The following is a 27500-nucleotide window of genomic DNA, read 5'->3' on the forward strand; positions in this document are numbered from 1 at the left end:
CCCACCTGTCTGTCTGTCTGATTACCCACCCACCTGTCTGTCTGTCTGATTACCCACCCACCTGTCTGTCTGTCTGATTACCCACCTACCTGTCTGTCTGTCTGATTACCCACCTACCTGTCTGTCTGTCTGATTACCCACCTACCTGTCTGTCTGTCTGATTACCCACCTACCTGTCTGTCTGTCTGATTACCCACCCACCTGTCTGTCTGTCTGTCTGATTACCCACCCACCTGTCTGTCTGATTACCCACCCACCTGTCTGTCTGTCTGATTACCCACCCACCTGTCTGTCTGTCTGATTACCCACCTACCTGTCTGTCTGTCTGATTACCCACCTACCTGTCTGTCTGTCTGATTACCCACCTACCTGTCTGTCTGTCTGATTACCCACCCACCTGTCTGTCTGTCTGTCTGATTACCCACCCACCTGTCTCTGATTACCCACCCACCTGTCTGTCTGTCTGATTACCCACCCACCTGTCTGTCTGTCTGATTACCCACCCACCTGTCTGTCTGTCTGATTACCCACCCACCTGTCTGTCTGTCTGATTACCCACCCACCTGTCTGTCTGTCTGATTACCCACCCACCCGTCTGTCTGTCTGATTACCCACCCACCCGTCTGTCTGTCTGATTACCCACCCACCCGTCTGTCTGTCTGATTACCCACCCACCTGTCTGTCTGTCTGATTACCCACCCACCTGTCTGTCTGTCTGATTACCCACCCACCTGTCTGTCTGTCTGATTACCCACCCACCCGTCTGTCTCTCTGATTACCCACCCACCCGTCTGTCTGTCTGATTACCCACCCACCCGTCTGTCTGTCTGATTACCCACCCACCCGTCTGTCTGTCTGATTACCCACCCACCTGTCTGATTGCCTGTCTGTCTGTCTGTCTGTCTGTCTGTTTACCCACCCACCTGTCTGTCTCTCTTGTTACTTGTCTGTCACACAGTTTGCTGGAGCAGGTCACTGTGTGTTGGTGTTGTTATTGAGGACAGAATTTGCTCAGTTTGTCCTAGTAAAATGGCCTTATTGTCCCCCCCCCCCGTCTCTCTCTCTCTCTCTCTCTCTCTCTCTCTCTCTCTCTCTCTCTCTCTCTCTCACACACACACACACACACACACACAATTCATGTTAATGACTGTTACACAATTCATAATGATGACTAATAAAATAAAAATAAGAACCTTAAATCAGTTTCATCCCCATCTGCACTTTCTATTTCAGCCCCTGTCTGTCGGTCCTGTCTGTCTGTCTGTCGGTCCTGTCTGTCTGTCTGTCGGTCCTGTCTGTCTGTCTGTCGGTCCTGTCTGTCTGTCTGTCGGTCCTGTCTGTCTGTCTGTCGGTCCTGTCTGTCATTATCTGTATATATTTCTATTTATGATCATTATTAGGCACAGAAGGCTGTTCTCTTTTTCCCTGTTCTCAGTTCACTCTATAATAATATTGCGTGTGTGTGCGTGTGTGTGTGCAGGTATCTGATCAATGAGGGTGCGAATGTGGGCGTGGTTAATAGTGAGGGAGAGACGCCGCTGGACATCGCAGAGGAAGAGCCAATGGAGGAGCTGCTGAAAAATGAAATCAACCGACAAGGTGCTTATAGGATTGTTTCATGTTACAATTCTTCGATATCTGGACTCAGGCGTCAGCCAATAAGAGGGGAGCAGGGTGCTTAGGGGCGGGGCTTGTGATAACTCACTGATGGTTGGTTAAAGATTATTAAAGAAGAGAAGAAAAAGTAAAGCTTTTTAAAATAGAGTAAAAAGAATAGAGAGAAAATGGAAGCTGTTTATTTTGTTTGTGGGTTCTTGTGTTTATTTTTATTTAGATTTTAGATTTTTTTCTTCTTCAGTTTGTTTTTAGTTGATTATTTTAGTTTAGTAGAATTTATTCCTCGCTTGCTGAGACAAAGAGATTGAGGGGTTTTTTTGTACTTGGTTGATAGTATTATTTTGGGTGATTTTGTTTTTTTTTTTTCCTGAAGGTGTGGATATAGAAGCAGCGAGGAAGGAGGAGGAGCGCATCATGCTACGTGACGCTCGTCAGTGGCTAAACAGCGGGCAAATCAACGACGTCCGACACACCAAGTCAGGAGGAACCGCGCTGCACGTCGCCGCTGCTAAAGGCTACGCAGAGGTTTTAAAGTGAGGAACAATTCCAGCTTTTAGCTTTAGTTTTATTTAGAAAGTGAGAATGATGAAGTAGATTTAGGACCCTGAGGATTCTCGTGTGTGTTTCAGGCTTTTAATCCAGGCAGGTTATGATGTAAATATTAAAGATTATGACGGCTGGACTCCTCTTCATGCTGCTGCTCACTGGGGGAAGGATGAAGCCTGCAGGATCCTGGTGGAGAACCTGTGTGACATGGACCTCGTTAATAAAGTGGTAATTACTCTTTAACGCTCTGTCAGTGGACTGTCAGTGGAGCTTCAGTGGGACACAGGACTGAGATCAGGGGCTGAGTTTAAGGCTGCTAAACATCCAGTTGGACAGGTGGATGGATGGATGGATGGATGGATGGATGGATGAATGAATGAATGTGGAGGGATGGATGGATATGTAGGTAAGTAAACGTACTGATATATGGATGAGTAGATGGATCAGAGGAAGGATAGATATGTACAGGATGAACTGTTTAATTAATCTGTTAAATGAACGTCCTGCTGAACTGATAGATAAATGGATGGATGAATGATCTAATGAATAAACTTGATGGAAGAGAGTAGATAAGTGTATTGGGCAAGTGATTGGAGAGATGAGTGGGTGGATGGAAGGATGACAGGATGGATGGAGGAATGTTGAGATGATTTAATGAAGTGTGTTCTGCTTTTTGTTCAGTTCTGACTGTGTTAATGGAAATAAATGACAACAATGTAAATAAAATTAACACTATATTGGGAATTGTGTGTGTGTTCAGGGTCAAACGGCCTTCGATGTGGCCGATGAAGATGTTCTGGGATATTTAGAAGAGTTACAAAAGAAACAGAATCTGGTGAGATTTCAGTCTGAATGTAATAATGACACCCAGGCCAGTGATGTGTCCATCATCATACACCTCATAGTCATCATCACCATCATCATCATACAACTCATAGTCATCATCATCATCATACACCTCAAAATCATCATCATACACCTCAGTCATCATACACATCATCACACACCTCATAGTCATCATCATCATACACCTCATAGTCGTCATCATACACATCATCACACACCTCATAGTCATCATCATCATACACCTCATAGTCGTCATCATCATACACCTCATAGTCGTCATCATACACATCATCACACACCTCATAGTCGTCATCATACACATCATCACACACCTCATAGTCATCATCATCATACACCTCATAGTCGTCATCATCATACACCTCATAGTCGTCATCATACACATCATCACACACCTCATAGTCATCATCATCATACACCTCATAGTCGTCATCATCATACACCTCATAGTCGTCATCATACACATCATCACACACCTCATAGTCGTCATCATACACATCATCACACACCTCATAGTCATCATCATCATACACCTCATAGTCGTCATCATACACATCATCACACACCTCATAGTCATCATCATCATACACCTCATAGTCGTCATCATACACATCATCACACACCTCATAGTCGTCATCATCATACACCTTGTTGTCATACATCTCCTAATCATATGCCTCATCGTCATACACACAATCATGTTTACTGTAGCAGAGCTGTGTAATGTTGGCGTGATGATGATGATGATCTGTTCCCGTCCTCCAGCTCAGTGAGAAGAAAGACGCTAAGAAATCTCCCTTGATAGAGACCACCACTACAGCAGATAATAACCAGTCCACTAAACCTGCCGTGAAGAGGTCAGGAACACACACACACACACACACACACACACACACCCTTACTCCATTGTATTATGTATTTTAATGTAAGCTGTGTGTTGTGGCTGCTCCTCAGTAAAGAGACACTGTTACTAGAGGTGGAGAAGAACGCTCCTCACATCGAGAACTTGGAGTCAGAGAAAACTGATGAGGAATTGGAGGGGAAGAAGGACGAGTCCAGCTGCTCCAGTGAAGAAGAGGATGAAGACGACTCTGAGTCTGAGAACGAAGCAGGTGGGACACACTGTTTTACACTGATGACCTTTATAAAAATCTCCATCAGTTATGTTTGTAGATTTTTTATTAGCATTTTCTTTAATAATTTTATTTGTGATTGTAAACTGTGATTATTTGTATATTATGTTTCACTAGCATCATCTTCCTTTCTCTGTTCCAGATAAGACCAAGTCAGCTGCTCCAGTGAGTAACTCCACCAGTTCTGTCCCCGCCCCCGCCCCAGTATCCACCCCCAGCAACACTCCGACCACGCCCACCTCACCTGTTAAAAAGGTAAACACACTGATCACACTGCTGTACTGAAGAGTATGGTATTAAAGTGCCGCTGCAGCACTACACTACCGCTGAGCTAATGCAGTGCTTAGCACCCACACTACTTTCTCATAGACCATGGCTGTGTGTGATTGGCTGGTGTAGGATTGGGGTTGATGTCATCACGCTGAGCCACTTCACAGAATCAACGCTTTACCATCTGAAGCTCATGTGTGCTTGTGTGAGTGAGTGAGTGTGCTTGTGTGAGTGAGTGAGTGTGCTTGTGTGAGTGAGTGAGTGTGCTTGTGGGAGTGAGTGAGTGTGCTTGTGGGAGTGAGTGAGTGTGCTTGTGGGAGTGAGTGAGTGTGCTTGTGGGAGTGAGTGAGTGTGCTTGTGGGAGTGAGTGAGTGTGCTTGTGGGAGTGAGTGAGTGTGCTTGTGGGAGTGAGTGAGTGTGCTTGTGGGAGTGAGTGAGTGTGCTTGTGGGAGTGAGTGAGTGTGCTTGTGGGAGTGAGTGAGGGTGCTTGTGGGAGTGAGTGAGGGTGCTTGTGGGAGTGAGTGAGGGTGCTTGTGGGAGTGAGTGAGGGTGCTTGTGGGAGTGAGTGAGGGTGCTTGTGGGAGTGAGGGAGGGTGCTTGTGGGAGTGAGGGAGGGTGCTTGTGGGAGTGAGGGAGGGTGCTTGTGGGAGTGAGGGAGGGTGCTTGTGGGAGTGAGGGAGGGTGCTTGTGGGAGTGAGGGAGGGTGCTTGTGGGAGTGAGTGAGTGTGCTTGTGGGAGTGAGGGAGGGTGCTTGTGGGAGTGAGGGAGGGTGCTTGTGGGAGTGAGGGAGGGTGCTTGTGGGAGTGAGGGAGGGTGCTTGTGGGAGTGAGGGAGGGTGCTTGTGGGAGTGAGGGAGGGTGCTTGTGGGAGTGAGGGAGGGTGCTTGTGGGAGTGAGGGAGGGTGCTTGTGGGAGTGAGGGAGGGTGCTTGTGGGAGTGAGGGAGGGTGCTTGTGGGAGTGAGCGAGGGTGCGTGCTTGTGTGAGTGAGCGAGGGTGCGTGCTTGTGTGAGTGAGCGAGGGTGAGTGCTTGTGTGAGTGAGAGAGGGTGCGTGCTTGTGGGAGGGAGGGAGGGTGCGTGCTTGTGGGAGGGAGGGAGGGTGCGTGCTTGTGGGAGGGAGGGAGGGTGCGTGCTTGTGGGAGTGAGCGAGGGTGCGTGCTTGTGTGAGTGAGCGAGGGTGCGTGCTTGTGTGAGTGAGCGAGGGTGCGTGCTTGTGTGAGTGAGCGAGGGTGCGTGCTTGTGTGAGTGAGCGAGGGTGCGTGCTTGTGTGAGTGAGCGAGGGTGCGTGCTTGTGTGAGTGAGCGAGGGTGCGTGCTTGTGTGAGTGAGCGAGGGTGCGTGCTTGTGTGAGTGAGCGAGGGTGCGTGCTTGTGTGAGTGAGCGAGGGTGCGTGCTTGTGTGAGTGAGCGAGGGTGCGTGCTTGTGTGAGTGAGCGAGGGTGCGTGCTTGTGTGAGTGAGCGAGGGTGCGTGCTTGTGTGAGTGAGCGAGGGTGCGTGCTTGTGTGAGTGAGCGAGGGTGCTTGTGTGAGTGAGCGAGGGTGCTTGTGTGAGTGAGCGAGGGTGCTTGTGTGAGTGAGCGAGGGTGCTTGTGTGAGTGAGCGAGGGTGCTTGTGTGAGTGAGCGAGGGTGCTTGTGTGAGTGAGTGTGTATGTGCAAATGAATGCACAAATAAATCTACACAATCTTCATACTCTTTTTACTCCTGTTTGTCTCTCTCTCTGTTTGTCTCTCTCTCTCTCTCTGTGTGTCTCTGTCTCTCTCTCTCTCTCTCTCTCTCTCTGTTTGTCTCTCTCTCTCTCTCTCTCTCTCTCTCTCCCTCTCTTTCTCTGTGTCTCTCTCTGTTTCTCTGTCTCTGTGTGTGTGTCTCTCTCTCTCTCTCTCTCTCTCTCTGTGTCTCTCTCTCTCTCTCTCTGTGTGTGTCTCTCTCTGTCTCTCCCTCTCTCCCGGTGTGTGTTTGTGCTGTAGTGTGATATTTTATCTGCGCTGGGTGAGGCCTGTCCTGCATTGTGGCGTCAGGGCTTGAGAAAAACAGGCATTTCTCTTGTGCCCAATAAAGTAATGGTGAGGCTTCATGTGTGCCCCTCCCCCTAAATGAATAAACTCCTCCCATTACCATGTTCCTAACCAATCAGAACACAAGCTGTTAATGAGCCTGTAACCTCTCTGCATGGTGATGTCACTAAAACAGGTTTATTCATGATTCCTCCTTCAGATCTCTTTTAATACTGTTGTGTTTATTTTAATGACATCATAAACTAACTAAAAACACTGAGCTGTTACAATATTTATTTGTTTATTTATATATTTATTAATAAACACAGCTTTTGTGAATCCCAAGGGTCCTACACAAAGTGTGAAGATTTACGTGTGTGTGTGTGTGTGTATATATATGTGTGTGTACGGTGAGGTCATAGTTAAGCTCCAAACTAATTTTTCTCCCTTCTCTCCCACCCGCCCTCTTTCCCAGGTGAGTGTACCTACAGGTAAAGTGTCTCCTAAAGAGGAGGAGAGGAAGGATGAGTCGCCGGCATCATGGAGACTGGGCTTGAGGAAGACAGGAAGTTACGGTGCACTGGCAGAGATCAGTGCAACAAAAGAGGCTCAGAAGGAGAAAGACCTGAGTGGGGTGATGCGCTCAGCCTCCTCACCACGACTCACCTCCTCACTGGATAACAAGGACAAGGAGAAGGTGTGTAACACTCAAATGCCATGCTCCTTTACTGAGACTGACACACACACTCGCGCACACACACAGAGGCCACAATTTCTGATTATAATAAATATATTTTTATTTTGCGCAGGAAAAGGAGAAGTCTCTGGCATACGTGGCTCCCACTTTCCCAAGAAGACACCCGAGTGCATCAGATATAGACGAGAAGGAAAACAGGTGAGTGTCTGTCTGTGCGTGCCTGTGTGCGTCCGTCTGTGCGTACCTGCGTGCGTCCGTCTGTGAGGGGGTGCGTGCGTGCGTGTCTGTGAGGGGGTGCGTGCGTGCGTGTCTGTGAGGGGGTGCGTGCGTGCGTGTCTGTGAGGGGGTGCGTGCGTGCCTGTCTGTGAGGGGGTGCGTGCGTGCCTGTCTGTGAGGGGGTGCGTGCGTGCCTGTCTGTGAGGGGGTGCGTGCGTGCCTGTCTGTGAGGGGGTGCGTGCGTGCCTGTCTGTGAGGGGGTGCGTGCGTGCCTGTCTGTGAGGGGGTGCGTGCGTGCCTGTCTGTGAGGGGGTGCGTGCGTGCGTGCGTGTCTGTGAGGGGGTGCGTGCGTGCGTGTCTGTGAGGGGGTGCGTGCGTGCGTGTCTGTGAGGGGGTGCGTGCGTGCGTGTCTGTGAGGGGGTGCGTGCGTGCGTGTCTGTGAGGGGGTGCGTGCGTGCGTGTCTGTGCGTGCATGCGTGTCTGTGAGGGGGTGCGTGCGTCCGTGTCTAAGGGGGTGCGTGCGTGCATGTCTGAGTGGGTGCGTGCGTCCGCGTCTGTGAGGGGCTGCGTGCGTGTCTGTGAGGGGCTGCGTGCGTGTCTGTGAGGGGCTGCGTGCGTGTCTGTGAGGGGCTGCGTGCGTGTCTGTGAGGGGCTGCGTGCGTGTCTGTGAGGGGCTGCGTGCGTGTCTGTGAGGGGCTGCGTGCGTGTCTGTGAGGGGCTGCGTGCGTGTCTGTGAGGGGCTGCGTGCGTGTCTGTGAGGGGCTGCGTGCGTGTCTGTGAGGGGCTGCGTGCATGCATGTCTGTGAGGGGGTGCGTGCGTTCGTGTCTGAGGGGGTGCGTGCGTTCGTGTCTGAGGGGGTGCATGCGTCCGCGTCTGTGAGGGGTTGCGTGCGTGTCTGTGAGGGGTTGCGTGCGTGTCTGTGCGGGGATGCGTGCGTGTGTGTCTGTGAGGGGCTGCGTGCGTGTCTGTGAGGGGCTGCGTGCGTGAATGCTTGTCTGTGAGGGGGTGCGTGTGTGCTTGTCTGTGCGGCGGTGCGTGCGTGCTTGTCTGTGCGGGGGTGCGTGCGTGCGTGTTTGAGGGGGTGCGTGCGTGCGCGTCTGTGAGGGGGTGCGTGCGTGCGCGTCTGTGAGGGGGTGCGTGCGTGCGCGTCTGTGAGGGGGTGCGTGCGTGCGCGTCTGTGAGGGGGTGCTTGCGTGCGCGTCTGAGGGGGTGCTTGCGTGCGCGTCTGAGGGGGTGCTTGCGTGCGCGTCTGAGGGGGTGCGTGCGTGCTTGTCTGTGCGGGGGTGCGTGCGTGTCTGTGAGTGGGTGTGTGCGTGCGTGTCTGTGCGTGCGTGTCTGAGAGGGGGTGCGTGCGTGCGCGTCTGTGCGGGGGTGCGTGCGTGCGTGCGCGTCTGTGCGGGGGTGCGTGCGTGCGCGTCTGTGCGGGGGTGCGTGCGTGCGCGTCTGTGCCGGGGTGCGTGCGTGCGCGTCTGTGTGGCGGTGCGTGCGTGCTTGTCTGTGCGGGGGTGCGTGCGTGCTTGTCTGTGCGGGGGTGCGTGCGTGCTTGTCTGTGTGGCGGTGCGTGCGTGCTTTTGTGAGGGGGTGCATGCGTCCGCGTCTGTGAGGAGGTGCGTGCGTGTCTGTGGGTGCGTGCGTGTCTGTGAGGGGCTGCGTGCGTGTCTGAGGGGCTGCGTGCGTGTCTGTGAGGGGCTGCGTGCGTGTCTGTGAGGGGCTGCGTGCGTGTCTGTGAGGGGCTGCGTGCGTGTCTGTGAGGGGCTGCGTGCGTGTCTGTCTGTGAGGGGCTGCGTGCGTGTCTGTCTGTGAGGGGCTGCGTGCGTGCGTGTCTGTGAGGGGCTGCGTGCGTGCGTGTCTGTGAGGGGGTGCGTGCGTGTCTGTGGGTGGGTGGGTGCGTGGGTGCGTGTCTGTGAGTGGGTGCGTGTCTGTGAGGGGCTGCGTGCGTGCGTGTCTGAGGGGCTGCGTGCGTGTCTGTGAGGGGCTGCGTGCGTGCGTGTCTGTGCGCGCGTGTCTGAGGGGGTGCATGCATGTCTGTGCGTGCATGCGTGTCTGTGAGGGGGTGCGTGCATGCATGTCTGTGAGGGGGTGCGTGCATGCATGTCTGTGAGGGGGTGCGTGCGTTCGTGTCTGAGGGGGTGCATGCGTCCGCGTCTGTGAGGGGGTGCGTGCGTGTCTGTGCGGGGGTGCGTGCGTGCGTGTCTGTGAGGGGCTGCGTGCGTGTCTGTGAGTGGGTGTGTGCGTGCGTGTCTGTGCGTGCTTGTCTGTGCGGGGGTGCGTGCGTGCTTGTCCTTGCGGCGGTGCGTGCGTGCTTGTCTGTGCGGCGGTGCGTGCGTGCTTTTCTGTGCGGGGGTGCGTGCGTGCGTGTCTGAGGGGGTGCGTGCGTGCGTGTCTGAGGGGGTGCGTGCGTGCGTGTCTGAGGGGGTGCGTGCGTGCGCGTCTGTGAGGGGGTGCGTGCGTGCGCGTCTGTGAGGGGGTGCTTGCGTGCGCGTCTGTGAGGGGGTGCTTGCGTGCGCGTCTGAGGGGGTGCTTGCGTGCGCGTCTGAGGGGGTGCTTGCGTGCGCGTCTGAGGGGGTGCTTGCGTGCTTGTCTGTGCGGGGGTGCGTGCGTGTCTGTGAGTGGGTGTGTGCGTGCGTGTCTGTGCGTGCGCGTCTGCGATGGGGTGCGTCCATGCGCGTCTGTGCGGGGGTGCGTGCGTACGCGTCTGTGCGGGGGTGCGTGCGTGCGCGTCTGTGCGGGGGTGCGTGCGTGCGCGTCTGTGAGTGGGTGTGTGCGTGCGTGTCTGTGAGGGGGTGCGTGCGTGTCTGTGGGTGGGTGGGTGCATGCGTGCGTGTCTGTGATTGCGTGCGTGGGTGCGTGTCTGTGAGGGGCTGCGTGCGTGCGTGTCTGAGGGGCTGCGTGCATGTCTGTGAGTGGGTGTGTGCGTGCGTGTCTGTGAGGGGGTGTGTACGTGCGTGTGAGTGGGTGCGTGTCTGTGAGTGGGTGCGTGCGTGTGTCTGTGAGTGGGTTCGTGTCTGTGAGTGTCTGCGCACATGCTTGCGTCTGTGTTTTGCTGTGCACACCCCCTGCTGTTCATTGCTGTGTGCTGCAGTGTAAGAGATAAATGTAGCTCAGTTTATGTAAATGTAGTGCAGTTTATCTGTAATTTGCAGGTGTAATTTATTTATTTTATATATATATATATATATATATATATATATATATATATATATATATATATATATATATATAAATATATATATATATATAAATATATATATATATAAATATATACAATATATTTTAAATAAATTTTAAATGAGAGATTAATAAATATGTTCTGTTCTAAACTATATTGTAGTTTATATTTGTGGTTTGTCATGGTAGTAGAAAACAAAGTAGATAATTTTACTAGTAAACAGTTTACACATATATAACTGTATAATATATAAACAGTTATTATATATCTGCAGTATTTATAAAGTATAGCAAATTACATATGATCAGCATCCACATTTTTAAACAAGCCTCTCACACACATCAGAGGTGTGTGTGTGTGTGTGTACATGCCATGGTTCTACTGTAGTCTCTGTTTCTCAGGGACTCAGCAGCTAGTCTGGTGCGAAGTGGTTCTTACACACGGAGACGCTGGGAAGAAGATCTGAAGAACAACGACACAACCTCCTTAAACCGAACATCCAGCTACCAGCGCAGGTTAGCCTTTATTTAAATCTGAGTTCAGCCTGGCCTTTACTATAAATCTGAGTTCAGCCTGGCCTTTATTTAAATCCGAGTTCAGCCTGGCCTTTACTATAAATCCGAGTTCAGCCTGGCCTTTATTTAAATCTGAGTTCAGCCTGGCCTTTACTATAAATCTGAGTTCAGCCTGGCCTTTATTTAAATCCGAGTTCAGCCTGGCCTTTACTATAAATCTGAGTTCAGCCTGGCCTTTATTTAAATCCGAGTTCAGCCTGGTCTTTACTATAAATCCGAGTTCAGCCTGGCCTTTACTATAAATCCGAGTTCAGCCTGGCCTTTATTTAAATCCGAGTTCAGCCTGGCCTTTACTATAAATCTGAGTTCAGCCTGGCCTTTACTATAAATCCGAGTTCAGCCTGGCCTTTATTTAAATCCGAGTTCAGCCTGGCCTTTATTTAAATCCGAGTTCAGCCTGGCCTTTATTTAAATCTGAGTTCAGCCTGGCCTTTACTATAAATCTGAGTTCAGCCTGGCCTTTACTATAAATCTGAGTTCAGCCTGGCCTTTATTTAAATCTGAGTTCAGCCTGGCCTTTACTATAAATCCGAGTTCAGCCTGGCCTTTACTATAAATCCGAGTTCAGCCTGGCCTTTACTATAAATCCGAGTTCAGCCTGGCCTTTACTATAAATCCGAGTTCAGCCTGGCCTTTACTATAAATCCGAGTTCAGCCTGGCCTTTATTTAAATCCGAGTTCAGCCTGGCCTTTATTTAAATCCGAGTTCAGCCTGGCCTTTATTTAAATCCGAGTTCAGCCTGGCCTTTATTTAAATCCGAGTTCAGCCTGGCCTTTACTGTAAACCCGAGTTCAGCCTGGCCTTTACTGTAAACCCGAGTTCAGCCTGGCCTTTACTATAAATCCGAGTTCAGCCTGGCCTTTACTATAAATCCGAGTTCAGCCTGGCCTTTATTTAAATCCGAGTTCAGCCTGGCCTTTATTTAAATCCGAGTTCAGCCTGGCCTTTATTTAAATCCGAGTTCAGCCTGGCCTTTACTATAAATCCGAGTTCAGCCTGGCCTTTACTATAAATCCGAGTTCAGCCTGGCCTTTATTTAAATCCGAGTTCAGCCTGGCCTTTATTTAAATCCGAGTTCAGCCTGGCCTTTACTATAAATCCGAGATCAGCCTGGCCTTTATCTAGAACCAGCTCAGCCCTGTCTCTGTGTAGAACTGAGATCATCCCACCTTTATCTAGAATGGAAAGCAAAATATATTCTTTAGAACCAGGCGTAGTTTAAAATCATCTAGAACTTGACTGCAGTTTCTTAATCATGTTAAATGGCGCATATGTGAAACACACTGGATATGATGAAGATGAATTCCATGTCCTTTTCCATGTCATTCACGCGTCCTCTTTTGCTAACAAAACCATTTAATCCTTTGAATCATAAAAAATGTTACATTTATAATTCTATTTTATAAGATAACTAATAGGGCTAAATAAATTATCTTAGGCTACACTAACAATATATGCTATTATGTACACAGTTTTTAGGATTATAACCCTAACCTACCTGCCACTGCTCATTGCTCATGCAGTTAGTTTGTAATAGTTTAAGTGCTATGCATGTGCTTGTGTTTTTAATGTCTTATTCTGTGCATGTATTGGTGGAGATGTCTACTTGTCCTCCATCAGCTGCACTTCTGACACCTGTTTCAGTCTAAAAAAAATCTAGCAAAAAATATTCCGTATGCTGGAAATACATCGGAATGTGGAGTTGGGGGGTGCTGGGGTAGGGCAGAGCACAGGGTGTACTGATGGGACAAAACACAAAAGAAGGAGGTGTAGAAGGAACCAGGGCTGTACCAGGAGCATGGAGGAATTTGGGGATAATGCAGTAACAGCCAGAACTAAAGGGATGATATAAGGACACTACAAACTAGGGGGATCAGGACAGTGGGACCTTGGGAAAGAACTGGAGGGACAGTTGGGACTAGGGGATAATGAAAGGACAGTGGGATCTAAAGTCAGTTTTGAAAGTGTGGAAGGAACTAGTGAGATACTGGAAGATGTGAAAATGAGTGGGTTCTGTAAGGGTAATTGGAGCTATGAGGGATGTACCAGAAGGACAGAGGAAACTAGGAGATCCTTGATTGTAGCTTGTGAGCATTATATTTCCTGATTTTCTTGTTTAATGTTCCCTGGTTGAGTATGGGACTATGAACTGGTGTGTATTTGTACCTTCTCACAATTTCTTTGAAATTTCTTTGAAATTGTGACTGTGTGTGTTTGTGCAGATAGTTGTGTGTGTAAAGACACACAGTGCCCTCAGACTGTATGTTATCAAACACCTATTCTATAAAATAACTACTTAGCCATAGACTCAGAATCATAAGACTTGGCTGTAGGTGTGTGTATGTGTGTCTTCACGTCTTGCTAACAGTCACGCACTCTGCAGCACGTCACACACTTTAACACTTGGCCGAAGCAGCAGTTCTCGCGATCTTCCTGCAAAATCATCTTCGGCTTCCAGTCTGGATCCTAACAGCACTAAAGCTTCATCGTCCTACTACCAGTCTTACAGCATACACCGCAGGTACACACACACCCTCTCTCAATCTCTATTACTCTTTTTCCATGCAAAATGGTTTGCTGTAAAAAAAAATTTTTAGATCACATAATAAACATATCAGGAACCATAGCAGCGTCTGTCACAGGTAAGGTGGTTGTCAGATTTTCACCTTCTTTTGATAATCTTCTAATACAGTGACCTCACCGATAATAGCCATGCCCCAAATGTTGTACTGTAAGGCTGTAGAGTCTCTCATTTTCAGGCTTTTGCAGGGTGTTCAAGAGCACATCTATGCACTATTACTGCACCATTTTGGTGAAGTCGAAATTAGATGTAGAAATAAAGATGCTGACTTTATTACCCCAAACCCCTACAGTTACTTCACAGTTCAATCACAGTAAAGGTGTTTGTAAAGACTTTAATGTTAAGCCCAGGAGCTAAGGGTATACTGAGGATGGCAGAAGTTAAAGGGATACTTGTAGGGCAGTGGGAACTGAGTGTATACTGGAAGGACCGCATGAATTAGAGGGACACTGAAATGACTATGAAACTGGGGGATACCAGAAGGTCAGCTGCAATTAAGGGATACTGGAAGGACACCGGAGACTGGTGGGATACCGTAAGGACAGCTGGAGCTGGTGGGGAAATGGTAAGGACAGCGGGGGCTGGTGGGATACGGAAAGGACAGCGGGGACTGGTGGGATACGGTAAGGACAGCGGGGGCTGGTGGGATACTGTAAGGACAGCGGGGGCTGGTGGGATACTGTAAGGACAGCGGGGGCTGGTGGGATACTGTAAGGACAGCGGGGGCTGGTGGGATACTGTAAGGACAGCTGGAGCTGGTGGGGAAATGGTAAGGACAGCAGGGGCTGGTGGGATACCTCAAGAACAGTGGGGGCTGGTGGGATACCGTAAGGACAGTGGAGGCTGTTGGGATGCTGTAAGGACAGCGGGGGCTGGTGGGATGCCGTAAGGGCAGCGGGGGCTGGTGGGATGCCGTAAGGACAGCGGGGGCTGGTGGGGTACCGTAAGGACAGCGGGGGCTGGTGGGGTACCGTAAGGACAGCGGGGGCTGGTGGGAAAATGGTAAGGACAGCTGGGGCTGGTGGGGAAATGGCAAGGTAAGCGGGGGCTGGTGGGATACTGTAAGGACAGCGGGGGCTGGTGGGATACTGTAAGGACAGCTGGGGCTGGTGGGGAAATGGCAAGGTAAGCGGGGGCTGGTGGGATACTGTAAGGACAGCTGGGGCTGGTGGGGAAATGGTAAGGTAAGCGTGGGCTGGTGGGATACGGTAAGGACTTCTGGGACTGGTGGGGAAATGGTAAGGACAGTGGGGGCTGGTGGGATACCTCAAGGACAGCGGGGGCTGGTGGGATACTGTAAGGACAGCGGAGGCTGGTGGGATATGGTAAGGACAGCTGGAGCTGGTGGGGAAATGGTAAGGACAGCGGGGGCTGGTGGGATACCTCAAGGACAGCGGGGGCTGGTGGGATACCTCAAGGACAGCGGGGGCTGGTGGGATACCTCAAGGACAGCGGGGGCTGGTGGGATACCTCAAGGACAGCGGGGGCTGGTGGGATACCTCAAGGACAGCGGGGGCTGGTGGGATACCTCAAGGACAGCGGAGGCTGTTGGGATACCGTAAGGACAGCGGGGGCTGGTGGGGAAATGGTAAGGACAGCGGGGGCTGGTGGGGAAATGGTAAGGACAGCGGGGGCTGGTGGGATACTGTAAGGACAGCTGGGGCTGGTGGGGAAATGGCAAGGTAAGCGGGGGCTGGTGGGATACCTCAAGGACAGCAGAGACTGCTGGGATACTGTAAGAACTTCTGGGACTGGTGGGGAAATGGTAAGGACAGCGGGGGCTGGTGGGATACCTCAAGAACAGCGGGGGCTGGTGGGATACTGTAAGGACAGCGGGGGCTGGTGGGATACTGTAAGGACAGCTGGTGCTGGTGGGGAAATGGCAAGGTAAGCGGGGGCTGGTGGGATACCTCAAGGACAGCAGAGACTGCTGGGATACTGTAAGGACTTCTGGGACTGGTGGGGAAATGGTAAGGACAGCGGGGGCTGGTGGGATACCTCAAGAACAGCGGGGGCTGGTCGGATGCCGTAAGGGCAGCGGAGGCTGGTGGGATGCCGTAAGGGCAGCGGGGGCTGGTGGGATGCCGTAAGGGCAGCGGGGGCTGGTGGGATGCCGTAAGGGCAGCGGGGGCTGGTGGGATGCCGTAAGGGCAGCGGGGGCTGGTGGGATACCGTAAGGGCAGCAGAGACTGATGGGATACCGTAAGGACAGCGGGGGCTGGTGGGGAAATGGTAAGGACAGCGGGGGCTGGTGGGGAAATGGTAAGGACAGCGGGGGCTGGTGGGGAAATGGTAAGGACAGCGGGGGCTGGTGGGGAACTGTTACGGACAGCGGGGGCTGGTGGGGAAATGGTAAGGACAGCGGGGGCTGGTGGGGAAATGGTAAGGACAGCGGGGGCTGGTGGGGAAATGGTAAGGACAGCGGGGGCTGGTGGGGAAATGGTAAGGACAGCGGGGGCTGGTGGGATACTGTAAGGACAGCTGGGGCTGGTGGGGAAATGGCAAGGTAAGCGGGGGCTGGTGGGATACCTCAAGGACAGCAGAGACTGCTGGGATACTGTAAGAACTTCTGGGACTGGTGGGGAAATGGTAAGGACAGCGGGGGCTGGTGGGATACCTCAAGAACAGCGGGGGCTGGTGGGATACTGTAAGGACAGCGGGGGCTGGTGGGATACTGTAAGGACAGCTGGTGCTGGTGGGGAAATGGCAAGGTAAGCGGGGGCTGGTGGGATACCTCAAGGACAGCAGAGACTGCTGGGATACTGTAAGGACTTCTGGGACTGGTGGGGAAATGGTAAGGACAGCGGGGGCTGGTGGGATACCTCAAGAACAGCGGGGGCTGGTGGGATGCCGTAAGGGCAGCGGGGGCTGGTGGGATGCCGTAAGGGCAGCGGGGGCTGGTGGGATGCCGTAAGGGCAGCGGGGGCTGGTGGGATGCCGTAAGGGCAGCGGGGGCTGGTGGGATGCCGTAAGGGCAGCGGGGGCTGGTGGGATACCGTAAGGGCAGCAGAGACTGATGGGATACGGTAAGGACAGCTGGGGCTGGTGGGGAAATGGTAAGGACATCGGAGACTGGCGGGATACCGTAAGGACGGCGGAGACTGGCGGGATACGGTAAGGACGGCTGGGGCTGGTGGGGAAACGGTAAGGACGGCGGGGGCTGGTGGGATACCGTAAGGGCGGCGGGGGCTGGTGGGATACCGTAAGGGCGGCGGGGGCTGGTGGGATACCGTAAGGGCGGCGGGGGCTGGTGGGATACCGTAAGGGCGGCGGGGGCTGGTGGGATACCGTAAGGGCGGCGGGGGCTGGTGGGATACCGTAAGGGCGGCGGGGGCTGGTGGGATACCGTAAGGACAGCGTGGGCTGGTGGGATACGGTAATTTGTGTGTTAGTGGAAGGATAACTGGAATTGGAGGAATACTGTGGTGAAACATGGATCCTATGGTTATGAGGGAAGACTCTCAGCAGACTCTCAGCCAAACCTCTTACACTGATTATTTGTGAGGTCCAATCACAACAGGGATTTGTCCATGATAGCCAATGACAAATGGATGGAAATACAAGTTACTCACAAACACACACTCACTGCATTGTGTGGCTCTTGCTGTGTTTTTTTGTGTGCATGTTTGGAGCCAATTAAATGTCTGACCATCCAATGTTTTATATATATATTTTTTAAACTGGGGGATAAATGTGTGTGGATTCTGTTAATGTATCTGTGTGTGTGTAGCGGATCGTTTGGAAGGAGGCAAGACGATGCTGTGAGCTCCACTTCCTCTGCTGTTACTACGACGACAAGCTCCACCTCCACTAACACAATTACCTCACCTACAGGACACCGCAGTGTGTCCAGGTACACAGACTAAAGATAACCATTACAGGGATAAATCTGTCTGAGTGTAGAGGTTACCGCTTTCTGTATTTTTGTTTTTGTGAGTCATCATCGATCTATGTTGATCTGTGTTTTAGCTAGCATGCTACTCCTATCTGCCTCCTATCCTCATCTCTTTTGAAAGGAGCACAAAATACACACAGATGATGATAAAACAACAATAACGTTAACATTATTTACTTAATACATTTGTTTATCTGTTATTTACATAAGAACCATCGAGGTGACGGTTAAATTCTCTGTGCTGTTTTAAGATTGTTAGCTAGAGTTAGTGTTTAATTTACTCATCAACGTAATCAACAGTTTTGAAACTTGACTATTTCATATTGACTGACTTGCTAATTAGTGATTCCAAAGCATTTAAAGCTTTCAGTTTCAGCCTTTCAGTTAGGACATAAGTAATGGCACCCTATAAAGGAGTTGCTATGTTTGTGTGGTAGCTGATGCGCTGCGGTAGTTTACCTGCATTACTGGAAGTTTTAGCGCATGCTGTTCTTGGGAAGAGCTTTTTAATTATTTAGTCATCATATTGTTATGTACATGTTCACTTTGACTTTTACGTTGATGTGTAGGCGTGTCTAATTCTAAATCAGCTGTGCCATGACTTGCGCTTGCTTAATCTTTAGTTTAATTTGGGCATGAACTCTATTACACTCAGCTTTACCAGATGATGGATTAACACGACCTATCACAAACCAGGCTACAGAGATGACTGCTGAGATTCTTTTCTTTATGGGGGAAAAACTATAGAGATTTATATTCTACTGAAATGTTTTACATTTTAGCTGTAAGGAAAACAATACGATAAAAGTCTTAGAATTAAGTGCATGTTCTTCATCCACATTGTAAAAGGTATTGGTCCGAGGATGGGGCGGAGAAAGAGAAGGAATCGGCGACTGTAATTCCCACCATTAACACTGCAGCCACCACAACTACCACCACCACACACACTACTGCAGGAGATGGCAGAGAGAGACGCAGGTATTGCTCATAAACACCTTTCTGCATTTCTTATCATGGATATTTAAAAATGATGTCCTTTGAAGGAGTCTCTATGCTTTACAGGTAATTTAATATGTGCATTAATATGTTTCTAGATCATACCTCACTCCTGTGCGTGATGAGGAGTCCGAGTCTCAGAGGAAAGCTCGGTCTCGACAGGCCAGGCAGTCCAGAAGGTCCACACAGGTACTCTTCCGTCTCAACACCTCTTTATGTAACTCGTTATACGTCACCCATCACCTAGGTCTAACCCTAACCCTCACTTCTGCTCTTTTTCAGGGAGTGACCTTAACTGACCTCCAGGAGGCTGAGAAGACCATCGGTCGCAATCGTCCGCTGCGGTCTCGAGAGGAGGAGAAGGAAAAAGAAGAGAAGGAGAAACAGGACAAGGAGAAGCAGGAGGAGAAGAAGGAGATCGAGCCAAAAGAGGATGACTATCGTTCACGCTATCGCTTTGAGGAGGTGAGAAAGATCCAGTGTCTAGAGCAACTTTTGTTTATTTTTACAGAGGTGACAATACTATAAGGAAATTAATTTTTAACAAATATGCAAATAGGAAACATATCATAAACCCTAAAATTAATGCACTGTCATAGTGAAATGTACATAATTTGCATATTGGAATCTGATTGGTTGTTAGACTTTATGATCCAATACAAACAGTTTGTCACTGTTTTTAGAGATTGTTTTTTTTTTTTTTTTTGTAAGACAGTAAATGAGTAGTTTATTCATAGTAATAGGAGAGCAGTCTAACGTGTTTGCATGTGTCTGTATGCAGCGATACCGCACCCCTTCCTTGAGCTCGTCCTCTTCCACTACTGTGCCGTCGTCCTCCGTTACTTCATCACTCTACACGTCCTCTTCCTCGCTGAACCGCCCTGACAGTCTGAGTGGAATCATACCCAGCTACAGAAGCTCTGCCCGCGACACTGAGAAAGGTAACACACGTAAAACATGACTTAACATTAGTCGAGTGAATAAAATGTAAACTTCCCAGACCAAGTGAACCCACAAAATATTATTCTTAAGAATTGCTCTTGGTTCTGTTTTAATTGTTTTTGTATGCTGGCATTTCATTTCGTTACTTCCAGAACATGCACTGGGTTTATTTCGGCTTCAAACCTTGTTTCTCTGTCAGTGTTTGATACCCCATGCGTCTCGGGTAGGATGTGTGTTAGATGATGATGTTTGTGTGTGTTTAGATAAGAAAGAAGAAGAAAAGGAGGGAGAGGATAAAAGTCAGCCTCGCTCTATACGTGATCGCAGACGTCCTCGAGAGAAACGGCGCTCTACTGGAGTCCCATTCTGGACACAAGATGTACAGATACCTATATTAATACACACACACACTCCTATACTCAATACAATTCTCCATGTTTTGATAAAGCATGTAACAACTAAAGCTGTATCTGTGCCTTTCAGAGCGATGAGAATGACCCAGAACAGCACTCGGACTCAGAGGAAGGGAGCACTAAAGCAGAAACACAGGTACACTGAGACCAGAACTAATCAAGAGTCTAACTGAGAGACGGGGCTCTAAAGACTGAGACCTTTGTTGTGTCATCTGTTATCTTGTCCATAATTATTTCGATGTGTGAAGGCAGTGACAGAAATTCTTTAGACAACCAGTTTATATATAATTATATTAATTGACAACACTGATGTGTGTTCTTTGTTCCACAGAGTGAAAGACTCTCGAGGTATGTAACTTTTAAAATGCACAGTAGTCAAAGGTTTTACCTGTTTCTTTTCGGAAGTATATTTGTTGTTTTATTCTTTATGAGCTCTTTAACTCTGAACCATTTGTAATATGTATGTCTAACTTTCCTGATCAGAAACGACGGCTCGTCCTCTGGTTCGTCCCTCCCTGATCGTTACGAGCCCAGAGAGAGCCGCCGGTCGTATTCACGACTCGACCGAGAGGACAGCACTGACTACAAGAAGGTACCTCTCTTTTTCTTTTTGTTATTTTCCTCATGAAGTGGGTGTGGCTTTGTGGAGAGTACAGGAAAGACATTCAGATTAGAGCAGGAGGGGTGTGGGGTGTGTGTGTTTAGCAAAGAAATCAGAGGAAAGGAATTCTAGTTAAAATTATGGAGACATAAACTGACCGGAAGGGGGTGGAGATATGAAATCCTCAATCTCTCACACACATACACACACACACACACACACACACCAGGAGATACGATATACCAGTTAGCAACACTGTCCCAGAGGCTAGCAACTACTCACTGAACTCTGTGTCCCAGGAAAGGATGTGTTTCTGCTTGTTTGAGGTGTGTGTGTGTGTGTGTGTGTGTGTAGCTTTATGAACAGATCCAAGCTGAAAATGAGAAGCTTAAATCTCAGTTACGCGACACACATCTGGAGCTGGATGATCTAAAGAGGCAGCTGGAGAGGGCCACACAGGTGAGGGGATTACAGGTGAGGTGGTTTATTAGGGGCTTACATGTGAGTTACGGTTTGGGTTACAGGTGCGTTACTGGGGAGGGGATTACGGGGGCTTACACGTGAAGGGGCTGGACAGGGTTACAGGTGAGGGGTCTGGACAGGGTTACAGGTGAGGGGTCTGGACAGGGTTACAGGTGAGGGGTCTGGACAGGGTTACAGGTGAGTGGTCTGGACAAGTTACCAGTGAGGGGTCTGGACAGGGTTACAGGTGTGAGAAGGCTGGACAGGGTTACAGGTGTGAAGGCTGGACAGGGTTACAGGTGTGAGGGGGCTGGACAGGGGTACAGGTGTGAGGGGGCTGGACAGGGGTACAGGTGTGAGGGGGCTGGACAGGGGTATAGGTGTGAGGGGGCTGGACAGGGGTACAGGTGTGAGGGGGCTGGACAGGGGCACAGGTGTGAGGGGGCTGGACAGGGGCACAGGTGTGAGGGGGCTGGACAGGGGCACAGGTGTGAGGGGGCTGGACAGGGGCACAGGTGTGAGGGGGCTGGACAGGTGTGAGGGGGCTGTATGGGGGTACAGGTGTGAGGGGGTGGACAGAGTTACAGGGAAGGGGGCTGGACGGGGTTACAGGTGAGGGGTCTGGACAAGGGAACAGGTGAGGAGGCTGGACGGGGTTACAGGTGAGGGGGCTGGACGGGGTTACAGGTGAGGGGGCTGGACGGGGTACAGGTGAGGGGGCTGGACGGGGTACAAGTGTGGGGGCTGGACGGGGTACAGGTGAGGTGGTTACAGGTGTAAGACTTCTGTCATGATTAGTAGTGAGTGATTTTACTGTGTAGGAAACAACCGCATAAGCAAAACGCTACAAATACACAAAAAATACACAAGTACATTAAAGACCATTTCCTGATGGTACATTGTAACGCTACACTGATGACCAGGTCTTAAAAATATATATTTTTAAATCTGAACAACAAAAAATAATATTTATGAAATAAATTACATTTTGATTTTCTTTTAACATTTTATGTACAGATTCTCAAAAAAGATCAGAACAACAATGATGTAAATTTCTGACATCAGATTTGATCTGATCTTTTAGTAACAAATAAACAGATTACTTTTGTTGTATTTTGTTTCTGTTCCACATAAATCAAAATCCACACGACTGATGATCGTGTGTGTGTGTGTGTGTGTGTGTTTACAGAGACAGGAGCGCTTTGCTGATAGATCACAGCTGGAGATGGAGAAAAGGGTAAACACTTTACACACATTATACTGTTGAACACAAAAATGTGTGTGCGTGCGCGTGTGTGTGCGTGCGTGCGTGTGTGTGTGCGCGCGTGTGTGTGTGCGCGCGCGCGCGTGTGTGTGTGCGAGACCCATAACTCCTTCCACTGGTTTATATCTGAAGGTTGCTGCCAGGTCTCAGTACCGGCTTGGTGCTTTTGGTAACGTCCCAATTAATTAACTTTATCAAACTCTGCTATTGGCTGTTGCACATACCTGTCACTGCCAAAAAGGGGGTGGGGCCAGCTCTATCAGCCAATCACAGTATCCCTGCCTTACACGTGTGGTTATGTGTTTGAGTAATCACCATTATATGTGTGTGTTATACATTTTTGCTGTGTGTGTGGACAATATTGTTTGTTGCAGAAGTTTGGCATTGATTTAATTCCACACAGCCCGCAGCTTGTGTCGTGTGTTTCAATTTCACCTTTTTTTCCCCCCACGTGTGCATCTGTACATGTGTGTGTGTCTTGCGACATGCAAATGCGTGGACATTTGTGTTTTTGTTCATATATTTGTGAACAGTTGTGTGTGCGCATACTGTATGTGTTTTTGTGTGAGAGTAATTGTATAGGGGTGTGTGTGTACTTACATGTGAGTTTGTGTGTGCGAGTGCACTACATGAAGGTGCATACGAGTGTGTAAGTAAGTGTACTGGCATGTAAGTGTTTCTTTGTGCAAGTGTACTAACGTGCAAGTGTGTGTGTGCAAGTGTGTTAACATGCAGGTGTGTGCAGGATAAGTATACCTGTGTGTGTGGTAATTGTGTGTATGCCACATGACACTTACAGAGCATTTTGTTCACACAGGAACGACGAGCTCTAGAAAGAAAGATCTCTGAGATGGAGGAGGAACTTAAGGTACACACACACACACACACACACACATGCACGCACAGTCACACACTGACTGGTATAAACCTGAAACAACTTTAAAACACTTTAGTGTCCTTGTGTAAACCTAGTTAGTTTGATTTTGGTGTGTGTGTGTGTGTTTCCATACAACTATAATCCAAACAGATTATAGGATGATGACAGTAACTACAGTGAGTCGATGTTTGGATCAAAACGAAGGGAAAGAGACAGATCTGAATGAAAGAGGGATAAAAAGAGTAGAGATCAGATGGTGTCTGTGGTGTAGATCAGTGGGTTTGTGTATGTTAATGCTAGTTAGTGTTATCTAGGGGCCCAAACACAGCTGGCCCTCTCAGCATTCAGCTCTTTTACATATGAGAATCTTGTCGACACACTTTGTGTAGAAAGGAACCACAATAACGATCCATGTTAGAACTGTAAACAACATGGCCGCCGCATGCCGATCGGTCCGACTGGGTTTTAGAGGGATTTGTATGACACTTAAATACAGAGTTCAGGACAAGTTTCTGAGGAATTCTGCACGTTTTGGGGCGTGGTCAGAGAAGGGGCGGGGTCACTCTATGTTTATCTTGACTGTCCGTATGTTTTTTATATTTTTGTTACAAAGAAAAGTGCTTGGACCCACAGATCGCTTCTATCAGCTTTATTTTAGTCCTCATTTTACTTTTAACAAAAATGTCAGAACTAAGAAGGTCCAAAAGTATTAAAGAAGCATTGGTGTGTGTGCACGAGTGTGTGTGTGTGTGTGTGTGTAATGACATTTGTTTAAACCAAATCCCCATGAGTGTTACTGTTACACATCTCTTTGATCTCTCGTTCTTTCGTTTTTCATGTTGTTACCGCTTATTTCTGTTGCTCTAATTTCTCTCTCTCTCGTCCCCCTTTTTCCCTTCTGCTCTTTCCTTTAATCTTTTTCTCTCCTGTTCCTCATCTTATCTTTCCTTTTCCTCATCTCGGCTTCTCTCTTTCTCATTCTTTCTTTGTCTCCTGTTTCCCCCACCTGTGTGTGTGTGTGTGTGTGTGTGTGTGTGTAGAACCTCCCGGAGATAAAGCAGGTTCAGGCTCTGAGGCAGTATAATGAGCGATTGCAGGCGGAGAACAGAGCTTTGGCCCGAGTTCTCTGCAAACTGCCCGCTGCTGATCTCTAAGCCCCGCCCAGTTCATTTACATGTCACACATTGGCTCCACCCTCTCCTGTAGACAGGCAGGTGTTGCCTGATGTTGCTCCGCCTCATTTCAGAGTTTTACCTGCATTTGCTGAACTTTACAGTGATATTATTACTGAGAAATCTGTCGCTCTGCTCCTTTATTACACCGTTTCAGTTCTCAGTGATGTGATGAATACACAATACACTCTGTGATGTTTAATGTTTGATTATTAATTTATTTGTTTTTATTTCTATATTATGAGTTACGGTGAGATCTTTGTACATTTTTGGAAATTGATAATTATTAAAAATGATTTTAAAAAAACTGAGCGGAAAAAAGTGTAAAAAAGAAAAAATATATATATTAAATGTACATTTTTTTTATTTAAATATTTTTGGATCATAATAAAAATACATAAAATAAAGTACATTTGTAAAACTACTATAATTTATAGCTTTTTAGTTTATTAATCTGGTGTTTATAAAATTCTAATAATTCATTAAATTGAATTAAACACAAACTTTATTCTAATACTGGAGTGTGTTTATTAGTGCAGTCTAATTTATAGTGTTTTGAATGAAGTAGTCATTCGTTATTAGATAATTAATCTCTGTGTCACTCAGCTGCAGGTGACTGTAGTGCTCTGTAAATAGTGTGTTAATAGTGTGTTAATAGTGTTATTAGTGTGTTAATAGTGCACTATTAGTGTGTAAATAGTGTGTTTAGTGTGCAGATAGTGTGCTATTAGTGTGTAAATAGTGTGTTAATAGTGCGCTATTAGTGTGTAAATAGTGCGCTATTAGTGTGTAAATAGTGTTAATAGTGTGTAGATAATGTGCTATTAGTGTGTTAATAGTGCGCTATTAGTGTGTAAATAGTGTGTTAATAGTGCGCTATTAGTGTGTAAATAGTGTTAATAGTGTGCAGATAGTGTGTAGTGTGCTATTAGTGTGTTAATAGTGTGCTATTAGTGTGTATAGTGTGTTAATAGTGCGCTATTAGTGTGTAAATAGTGTGTTAATAGTGCGCTATTAGTGTGTTAATAGTGCGCTATTAGTGTGTAAATAGTGTTAATAGTGTGTCGATAATGTGCTATTAGTGTGTTAATAGTGTGCTATTAGTGTGTTAATAGTGTGTTAATAGTGCGCTATTAGTGTGTTAATAGTGAGCTAATAGTGTGCTATTAGTGTGTTAATAGTGTGCTATTAGTGTGTTAATAGTGTGCTATCAGTGTGTTAATAGTATGCTATCAGTGTGTTAATAGTGTGCTATTAGTGTGTTAATAGTGCGCTATTAGTGTGTAGTGTTATTAGTGCTAATAGTGTGTTATTAGTGTAATTAGTGTGTAAATAGTGTGTAAATAGTGTGTATTGTGTATTTACTGGTGTGGCAGCAGATGATGGAGCTCTGTTGAGTTTCTCAGTAATAATCAGTGTTGTATGACCTGGTTTATGATCTGGAGTGTGTTGCTGTGATGTGGACTGAACTGAGCTGCTTCCTGCATGAACACATCTGTACTTCAGCTCTTTACATTTCTACACTTTACCTGTAAAAATCCCCTATAAATGTTTTACATTTATTTATATTTTAAATTAAATGTGTTCTGGTTCTGTTGCCTGAGGTCTCACTGGACTGCATGGCTTCTGCATACGGCAATCATGCATCCTAATACACACACACACACACACACACACACACACACACACACACACACGCATGCTATTTATATCAAAATAAATACCATTTTGTTTTTTTACCACTTTTTTCTTCACAGTCCAGAAAATTTATATATCAAATTTTTTATCTATAATTTTAATTTTCTTTTTACACTTTTTTTATTAATACAAAATGTAATGTTTTTTCTTTTCTTAAGATTTTATGCTTTTCTTAAAGTTGTAATAAAATAATTTACAAATATTATTCATTATTTATTTCTTGTTTTTAGCCTTAAACATGTGGATTTTATTTATTTTTGGTCAGCTTATGTGTGTGTGTGTGTGTGTGTGTGTGTGTGTGTGTGTGTGTGTGTGTGTGTGTGTGTGTGTGTGTGTGTGTGTGTGTGTGTGTGTGTGTGTGTATAAAACATGATTCCACCAATAAATCCAGAAGCTTGGTGCTGATTGGCTGAGAGTTGAGGCGTGTAGAGTCGAGTGTGTGTCAGTGTTGGTGCTGGTTTTAACGAGTGTGTGGTGCATCGTGTTGTCTCTGGCTCAGTGAGGGCGGAGCTTAAGAACCACCGAATGCACAGTTTAAACCCATCTGGTGTTTTTACCCTTGATGTGAATACACAATACAATCCCTTAGTAATACTCACTAAGCTGCACAGATATCTCAATAATTATCTGATGTGTCACTAGTCACGTTTACTAGTTTGACTAGTTTGCTAATGTTATGTATGTTATGCTAAATTTGGCTAATACAGAGTAATTGTGTGTGTGTGTGTGTGTGTGTGTGTGTGTGTGTGTGTGTGTGTGAGAGAGAGAGAGAGAGAGACTTGGGCATTTCTTTGCTAATTCTTCACCGCATGGCTGGTTTTGGACTTTTGGCCTGCTGTGAGATGATTCTGTAGCTCCGGCGTTCAGGGTCATGTGACCAGCCTGCCCATGTCGACTTCCTCTTTTTCTGAGTTTAAGCTCCGCCTCCACTCAGCATCCCAGGATCTCACCGCTGGAGTGAGGTACTGCTGAGTGGACGAGGACGCAGTGTAAAGAGGAACTGGGCAGTGAAGCACATGGTTTCTGAAACTAGAACATGGTCCTGGAACAGCATCAGAGTTTAACCAATCACTGAGTTCCTCTCCTCAGTGTGCTCCAGGTTCTCACTGCTCCAGGTTCCTCACTGCTCCAGGTTCCTCACTGCTCCAGGTTCCTCACTGCTTCAGGTTCTCACTGCTCCAGGTTCCTCACTGCTCCAGGTTCTCACTGCTCCAGGTTCCTCACTACTGCTCTCTTCTTCTTGTCTTTCAGATGCTTCCTGACTTGAAGGCAGACAACCAGAGGTTAAAGGACGAGAACGGTGCTCTGATCCGAGTCATTAGTAAACTGTCTAAGTAGAGCAGCACCCCCTGTGGTCAGTGTGGGGTATTGACACGCTGAGACCGCAAAACACGTCCATCCTCCTCCATCTATCCATCCTCCTCCATCTGTCCATCACTTGCTCACTCTGCTCCTCCCCTAACGGCTCACTTCCTTCCTCCAGCCGTGTTTGGTCTGGCTGCTGCAGCACACACACACACA

At 48.2% G+C, this 27500-nt stretch overlaps 1 protein-coding gene across 7 annotated transcripts in view; it reads left to right on the forward strand.

Moving 5' to 3' along the window:
- ppp1r12a (protein phosphatase 1, regulatory subunit 12A) overlaps positions 1-27500 on the forward strand; it is a 51298-nt gene that overhangs the window by 23602 nt on the left and 196 nt on the right. For 2 of the 7 annotated variants that reach the window (XM_060889770.1, XM_060889776.1), the window contains exons 3-26: positions 1481-1599; positions 1991-2150; positions 2247-2391; positions 2924-2998; positions 3793-3884; positions 3982-4139; positions 4303-4415; positions 6895-7116; positions 7229-7314; positions 10904-11017; positions 13462-13599; positions 17390-17512; positions 18404-18532; positions 18649-18739; positions 18833-19015; positions 19332-19491; positions 19756-19871; positions 19976-20041; positions 20237-20253; positions 20389-20497; positions 20861-20980; positions 22158-22205; positions 23050-23100; positions 27231-27500. The exon at positions 27231-27500 is cut by the window's right edge and continues 195 nt beyond it. In XM_060889770.1, the coding sequence (XP_060745753.1) occupies positions 1481-1599; positions 1991-2150; positions 2247-2391; positions 2924-2998; positions 3793-3884; positions 3982-4139; positions 4303-4415; positions 6895-7116; positions 7229-7314; positions 10904-11017; positions 13462-13599; positions 17390-17512; positions 18404-18532; positions 18649-18739; positions 18833-19015; positions 19332-19491; positions 19756-19871; positions 19976-20041; positions 20237-20253; positions 20389-20497; positions 20861-20980; positions 22158-22205; positions 23050-23100; positions 27231-27317 (2722 nt within the window). In that variant the 3' untranslated portion in view covers positions 27318-27500. Of the gene's footprint in view, positions 1-1480; positions 1600-1990; positions 2151-2246; positions 2392-2923; positions 2999-3792; positions 3885-3981; positions 4140-4302; positions 4416-6894; positions 7117-7228; positions 7315-10903; positions 11018-13461; positions 13600-17389; positions 17513-18403; positions 18533-18648; positions 18740-18832; positions 19016-19331; positions 19492-19755; positions 19872-19975; positions 20042-20236; positions 20254-20388; positions 20498-20860; positions 20981-22157; positions 22206-22364; positions 22402-23049; positions 23101-27230 lie in introns of all 7 variants that reach the window. The other 5 variants (XM_060889773.1, XM_060889774.1, XM_060889772.1 and 2 more) reach the window with 5 other exon arrangements.

Source organism: Tachysurus vachellii, chromosome 16, assembly GCF_030014155.1.
Source record: "Tachysurus vachellii isolate PV-2020 chromosome 16, HZAU_Pvac_v1, whole genome shotgun sequence".
In the NCBI taxonomy this organism is placed as follows: domain Eukaryota; kingdom Metazoa; phylum Chordata; class Actinopteri; order Siluriformes; family Bagridae; genus Tachysurus; species Tachysurus vachellii.